The 6,968-nt window shown below is 48.1% G+C and overlaps 2 protein-coding genes across 6 annotated transcripts in view; both read right to left on the bottom strand.

Annotated features, from left to right (window-relative positions):
* Positions 1-6,968, bottom strand: part of GASK1A (golgi associated kinase 1A) — a 121,099-nt gene that overhangs the window by 102,094 nt on the left and 12,037 nt on the right. The window contains exon 1 of one of the 3 annotated variants that reach the window (XM_048216039.2): positions 4,603-4,685. The exons of 1 other annotated variant lie outside the window; for it this stretch is intronic. In XM_048216039.2, the coding sequence (XP_048071996.1) occupies positions 4,603-4,632 (30 nt within the window). In that variant the 5' untranslated portion in view covers positions 4,633-4,685. Of the gene's footprint in view, positions 1-2,623; positions 4,490-4,602; positions 4,686-6,968 lie in introns of those variants that run through there. One more of the 3 variants, XM_044383325.3, reaches the window with a different exon arrangement.
* ZNF662 (zinc finger protein 662) overlaps positions 1-6,968 on the bottom strand; it is a 7,838-nt gene continuing 870 nt past the window's right edge. The window contains exons 1-5 of one of the 3 annotated variants that reach the window (XM_057316109.1): positions 6,723-6,887; positions 5,343-5,469; positions 4,603-4,719; positions 2,624-2,725; positions 1-1,659 (exon numbers count right to left, since the gene is read on the bottom strand). In XM_057316109.1, coding sequence (XP_057172092.1) covers positions 629-1,659; positions 2,624-2,725; positions 4,603-4,719; positions 5,343-5,469; positions 6,723-6,887 — 1,542 coding nt within the window. In that variant the 3' untranslated portion in view covers positions 1-628. Of the gene's footprint in view, positions 1,660-2,623; positions 2,726-4,602; positions 4,720-5,342; positions 5,470-6,722; positions 6,888-6,968 lie in introns of those variants that run through there. The other 2 variants (XM_057316110.1, XM_057316111.1) reach the window with 2 other exon arrangements.

Below are 6,968 nucleotides of genomic sequence, written 5' to 3' on the forward strand. Positions count from 1 at the left end.
GGTTGTCCTCAAAGAGCCATTTAGTTGGACTAACACACATAAGACATTAGAAAAATATAAGACAGCACATAGTTAAATACCAATTTGGACAGTACTGATTACAAGTAGAAGGGGAAGAGAGGTCCGTTCGGTTGAAGGAGCTGAGTCTTAGATGAGGAAGGGGCATTTTTAGCCTAGGGAAACGTGAGCAAATAGAAATGAGCGAAGCAGAAATGTGCACAAATAAAGAACAGTAGACTCTGGAGTCAGACAGACCTGCTTCCAAACTCAATTCTGTAACATATTAGCTAAGGGACCTTGAAAGAGTTTTATAACTTCTTTCAACCTCAGATTTCTTATCTGTAAAATGAGGATGAGTACCTACCTCAATAGGATTAAGAAAAACTAAAGACTGCATGTAAAGTGGTTAGCACAGTAGCTGACAGGGCAGATGTTCAACTAAAAGCTGCCTAGCATGTCCATGGTCGAACGGGAGGACCAGTCCTGCTAGAGCACAGGGTATCTGTTCAGAAGGGGCAAGGTAACACTGGCTATTCGCATTCTAACAAACTGCGGGCAATCGCCTCGTTCTGTCTCTGGGGTTCCTGTAGCATAAGAACTATAAGCAAGTACCACCGTTACGCACTCTCTAATGTTCAAGAAGATGAGAGGACTGACAATTACAGGGTTTCTCTCTAGCATGGCGCCTCTGGTGCTTAATCAGAACAGAATTCTGGCTGAAAGCCTTCCCGCAGTCATTACATTTATAGGGTCTTTCCCCAGTATGGATTCTCTGATGTCGGATAAGGTGCGCCTTGCAGATGAAGCTTTTCCCACAGTCAGTACACTCATGAGGCTTCTCCCCCGTGTGGACCCTTTGATGCTGAGCAAGATCAGAGTTCCACATGAAGCCTTTCCCACAGTCCTTGCATTCGTAAGGCTTCTCCCCGGTGTGGATTCTCTGATGTCGAAGTAGGGCAGGGTTCCGCGTAAAGCTTTTCCCACATTCCTTACAGGTATATGGTTTTTCCCCGGTGTGGATTCGCTGATGTTGTGTAAGGCTTGTGTTCTGACTAAAGCCCTTCCCACATTCCTTACATTCAAAGGGTTTCTCTCCAGTGTGTATTCTCTGGTGCCGAATCAGGTTTGACTTCCAAACGAAGGCTTTAGCACATTCTTGACACACGTAGGGCTTCACCCCCGTGTGAATTCGCTGATGTGCAATGCAGTGTGATCTAAAACTGAAAGTCTTTCCACATTCCTTACATCCATAGACCTTCTCTCCATTATGAATTCGCTGATGTTGGTCAAAGTCTTCATTCTGATCAAAACACTGGCCACATTCTTCACATATATAGAATACCTGCTCACTGAGAATTTTCTGATGTATAACAAGGTGGGTATTAACATCAGCATTCTCTGAACTATCTTCTCCTGAGACCATCTCATCTTTGACAATCACTTCTATAATATCATTTGCAGTGTTCTCCACACTTCTCCCATTGGAGTAGTCAGACCACCTTCCTAACCTGCTTTTTTCCTCCTCACAGGTTTTTCCAAACCAGAATTCCTGGGAGCCAGGCCACCGGGGTCCGCTTGATAGCACCATGTGATCCTTTGCCTCCTCAAAATGTTCCTCCTTCAGAATAAAATCTTCTTTCTCACTCTTCAACACACCCTCTGAAAGAAGAAATCAAAGCTGCAAATGTCGTCGTTATCCATGACAAAGTGAATAAGGCCACCAAGTGGTACTAATGTGTCCATTTCACTCCAGGTGTCACCCCTGTGTCTCAGCGGCCCTGTTCTACCTGAAAATGGCACAAAAGGGCTATCGCACAGAAAGCAACCAAAGTGTATGCCACAGAAAGGCAAAAACGAGACAGAGTCCAGAGGGGAGCTCTCCAGAAATAGTTGAATTGAATCTAAGGGAGACAAGTCAGAATTTCTTCTAGGCAGTCCAGTTTATATAACATGAGAAGAACAAGCCAGGTTTTGGGGCAGAGGACCAGTTCAGAAATAACGAATCCTTTGTGGTATACCTGGGGAACCTGAACTTGTCACATGCAGTGGGAAGCAATAAGGAGAATCTTTCTCATACTGGTCAACACTAAAAGGAAATGTAGTCTTCTCATTCAATCCAGTTGCCAGATCCACCATGAAAAGCGCTTCCCCTAACTACTTCAGACACAGTTGGGCAAACACTGCATCCTCTTTGTTCCCACAGTGCTCTATTCACACCTCTGTTACAGCATCACACTTGGCTGTAATTATACATTTACGTATAACGTACCATTAGACTGTGAGCCCTTGCAGGGGAGGGGCCATATATTACTTGCTTTCTGATCCCTAAAAACTAACAAAACACAGCATTTGCTTTTAAAATTTTGGTTGACCATAGCAGCCCATAGGCCATCTGTTCCGTTACAGCCTAAGACGCAAGACCCGCCTGAATTAATTGATCATGTCCAAATGAAAGCTGGAAGTTTAGAGTTTAATTTTGCTCTTCATTAAATGGTTGACTTGGGGATTCTCAGAGGGATTTTATTTAGAACATAAATGGTAAAAATGGAATTTTAACAGCTCACAAAAGAAAGACAGCGGAAAACACGTGCCTGGGAGGAAAGCGCTCATTTCCCTCACTTACCAGTACAGACTAGGCTTGGAACCTCTCCTTGCAGTTTTGGGTTCAACGGCTCTTCCACCTGCTCAAGATGGGAGATCCCAGCAGGCTTTAGAAATGGACATCCTGCCAGGGTCAAGATATAAATAAGGCTGGCTCAGTCGGAGGAGCAGGGCCCATTAGGAAAGGAGCAGAGATGGAAGTGGTAAGGGAGAATGAAGGTGGGTGGGAAGATTGGGACATAGGTGACCTGAAACTCGAGGAAGATAACAACATAAAGGACAGAAAACAGATGCACAGGGCAGTTGTGATTCCACCAGTTCCCCAAAACATGAAAATGTATCACTCGTTTTTAAAAATCAAGAAGAAACAGGAGAGACAAAGGTCTCTTCCTCACCTCCCCTAGAAGGCAAAAGCCAGCTCACATGGAAAAGAATCAGGATGAGACAGAACTGCAAAGATCTGTTCCTAAGGCTATGTTGGGAAACCACAGTCCCTTAGCTTCCTTCCTATCTATCCACCTATCTATTGCCTTCTCTTTCTACAAAGGATCAACGATGGGTCTCTCCATGGCATCCATTAGAAACGGACTCACAGCCTCACTAAGCCATTTCCAGAAGTCACTTCTTATTCTAATGACAGACACCTCTAATCGCAAAGGTCCACTCTAATGAACTCTTCTTCAGACTTATCTAAGATCTCTCTAACTCCCAACCAAAGCCTCCTAAGAAACAGAGCAATTCCTCACCCTCCAAATGACCACCTTGTATATTGCTGAAGCCAAGGACTGTGTGTCCCCTGATAACCTCTTCTTTAAGACAAAAACAGACTTTGAATAGGGACATGTACTCAAAGGAAGTTTGCTGCAAATCACGGAGCTAGGGTTTTACTCAAGGAATAATTTAGCTATTGGCTTTCTGCCTAGAGCCAAAATGGGAAATTCCCTTGCGTGGTGGGAGAGTAAGCACTGAGATCCTGAGAGAAGGCAGAGGACACTGTAGTTGTCTCCCTACAACCAATCTACCACCACCAAGCCCCACCACCACCACCTCCGCCATTATGAAGTAGCCATGCCCTTTGGAGGGGAGTGATCCCAACTCCAGTTCCTACTGTAGCCCTCACTGGTCTAAGCCAAGCAGGTTAACCTATCCCACTCACTACATGAGAGACGGTTTCAGAAATCGGCAGTCCAGGCCAAGACAATCAGTGCATACTATTTCCCTGGCCATAGTGATTGGTTTAGAGTTGGCATAAGACTTAAGATGGTACATTGCCAAAGCCTGAGGAAGACCTGCCCTATTTCTCTCCCTAGGTATAAAGAAGCAGAGCCTTGATTATAACTACCAATCATCTTACAACCACAAGAGGAGCCAGACTGTAGACAACGCCAACATACAAGGAGATAGAAAAGAGCAGAGACTGAAGATCTGATCAAGCTGTACCTGCACCCTACCTTCTTCCAGTGGGAAGAAGATGGAATGGGGCCAGGGAGGCAAAAAGGGGACACAGTTCTCACCAGGAAATTAGGAACAGGAAAGCCCTGTGTTGGGCCTAAAGGAATTCCAGGGCTTTGCCAACCAGAAATCCCTGAATTGGAACTATATGGCTCAGGGTTATCGAGACTTCTTGATTTCTAATAAAGGTGGCCATGATACCCCAAACGGCAGTCAGAATCTTCTGCTGGAAGACTGTAAGGAGGCGGGGAATGTCTAAAGGCCACCCCAGTGTGTCAACAGAAAAGTCAGGGGGTACAGATAAATGGTGGCCATGATAAGAACAGCGGAAATGGGGAAGAGGCAAAACAGGTGAAGGAAGAGGAGCCAGGGTGAATAATAAACAGACTCAAGAAGATGGAAAATCATGGGAACACAGAAAAAAAAAAAAAAAAAAAAAAAGGAATCCCACTGGTGTCTATAGCACTAGGTTAAGAGGATGCATACCTATTACATTTTAAAGATCAAGACAAGGGAACTGGCCAGATGACTGGCACTGTCCTCACTCACCTGAGGAGATGCCCCTCGGGCCCTCTCCATCCAGAGCTCCCTGAGGAGCCTTGCACCAGGGTGCTTCCCCTCGCTCCAGCTGGGAAATCAGAGCCGGTTTGGGAAATGGAAATGCTGCTTGAGGGGAAGGAAATGGGACAGGCAGGTGAGTGCGGTGACAGAGAGCAATCCCAGGGCTCCCCCTAGGCTTTGTCTTTAGGGGCAGAGGGAAAAGAAGGGAATTAATTAGGGAGATCAAGAAAAGGAAGTCCAGGGGAAGGGACAGGAGACCCAGGGAAGCGGGGCCAGGAGGCTTACAAAGGTCAGGAATTAGAGTGAGAGGTGTTCAGTAACAGTCTGAGTGAGCGAGTAGATGATTCCACTCATTGAGAGATGGAGCTTTCTTGTTCTCTCCCTCTCTTAGAGCCCTCAAGTTCAGATATCTGCATGAGGATGCTTGGTACTGGGCTGGGTCTCCCAAACCGAGTCAGTGGGAAACTGAGGGCTTGGTGGGCTCTAGGAATCTGCTCTCTTGCTACTCTACCCATAGCACTGGGAGTTACCCATACGGTTGGGTAACCCTGGGGCAAGAAAGTCTGACTTTCCAACTTCCCAGCAACCATTGAGGCTGGGTCATTAAGAATTCAAGGGCCTGAGGTTGCCCCTCAGGTGGGGTTATCAAAGACTCCTGAGCTTCTGAGGAAGACGTAGCCGGGAAATTCTAAAGGGCAGAAGCAGAGTCCAAAAGGAAAGACCCTTACCCAGGGAAGCCACAGCCCCATAATTCTCCAGCATCACGTCCCTGTACAGGACCCTCTGAGCGGGGGCCAGGCCGGTCCATTCGTTCTCAGAGAAGTAGACGGCCACATCCTCGAAGGTCACTGACTCCTGAAACAACATGTGTTTAAATGGCCTAGGACAATCTCAGACCCAGGCCTGGAGTAAGGGGTAGACCAGGCACTAAGAGGTACTAGAGGGGATGCCAAGTGAGTCTCTGGATCCTGAATGTCTCCAGGAACTCTCCGCCCATTTGCACCCCCTACTTACAAAGATATAAGGGATCAGCCATCAATTTCTCACGTCTCTTCATCCTCTCATCTTTCTCATGAGTCTCTGCAAGTTTTCCCTTCTCATCCTTATGCCCAGAACAGCTATCTGCACTCTAGGTGCCCTCGTTTCCCCACAGTGGACTCTCCGTCAGAGGTCACCAACCCTTGAAAACAAGTGCAACTATTGAGCCTACGCCGGCACTTTACCTCTATTACTCTGTAAATGCCTCACAGCCTACAAGGAGGGGATTAGATCCATTTTATAGAAGAAGACACTGCCCCCAGAGTTACAGAATGGAGACAGAATTCAGGGCTGTCTGCCTCTCTGGCTCTTCTTTACTGTGCCACACTGCCTTCTATCCTACTCCTGCCACCCCTGCTGCCCCTGTGTGAGGCTCTTTCTCTTGTCCCTCCCCCTCACTGTCATCAGCCACAGAGGCAGCTAAGGGCACCTCAGAACACTGGGGCTGCTCTGGAGGCTGTTCTCCAACCAGAGAGGCTGTCCTCCAACGGGCAGAGACAACTCTGACTTGACTCCCTGCATTCTGCCACTCCAGCACTCTCTCTCAAACGCCCCGCCCTACTCTTTCTTCCCCACTTGCCAGTGTTAATGTCCCCTTTTCCTGTATCTCTGGGAGCCCAAGCTTCTGCACCCCCTCTTACCTTCTCCCTTAAGAAACACAAACACTGCTAACGTAGAGCCATCAAGGCTTGTCATTCCCAGCTACCGCCTCATTCAGGATCTCAGTCTCCATGGTGAGGCTGATTCTGCTGCATTTCACATCAGACCTTGCCTTACAAAGTCCCCACAGCGACTTACCCAGCACCCCAGGGCGCAAAGACTTTGGCTGGCTCACCGACGCCTGCACCTCAGAATGTCCAAATCCTCTGCACCGCAGACAATCGCATTCACTATTCAGAGACCCCGCTTACCTGCACCACCACCCTCACCCCCTGTCCTGTCACCGTCCTGTTAGGAACCCAAATCCTTTCCTTGCCCAAATCTGTGTCCTTGCACCTGCAGCTCCCCCTGCCTGGAGATGCAGTTCCTCCCTCCGGCGCCGGGAAACTCAGAGTCATCTCAAGACCCACCTCGAACATAACCAGCTCTGTAAAAACCAGGGACATGGAAATGCTGGACATTCGTCGCGGCGCACAGCGCTCTGTGAACACCTCTGCCCCAGCGCTGAGCTCATGCCTGTGCAGTTGCACGCGTGTTTCCCCTGCCGGCGCAAGTCTGGGGGATGTCGAATCCATTCTGCTCCCTGCCTGTTCCTCCGGCCCCTCCACTCTGGGCTGCACCCCGATTTCCCGGTCGCCTCACTGCCCCCGCCGCCC

This window comes from Ursus arctos, unplaced genomic scaffold, assembly GCF_023065955.2.
Source record: "Ursus arctos isolate Adak ecotype North America unplaced genomic scaffold, UrsArc2.0 scaffold_20, whole genome shotgun sequence".
NCBI lineage: Eukaryota > Metazoa > Chordata > Mammalia > Carnivora > Ursidae > Ursus > Ursus arctos.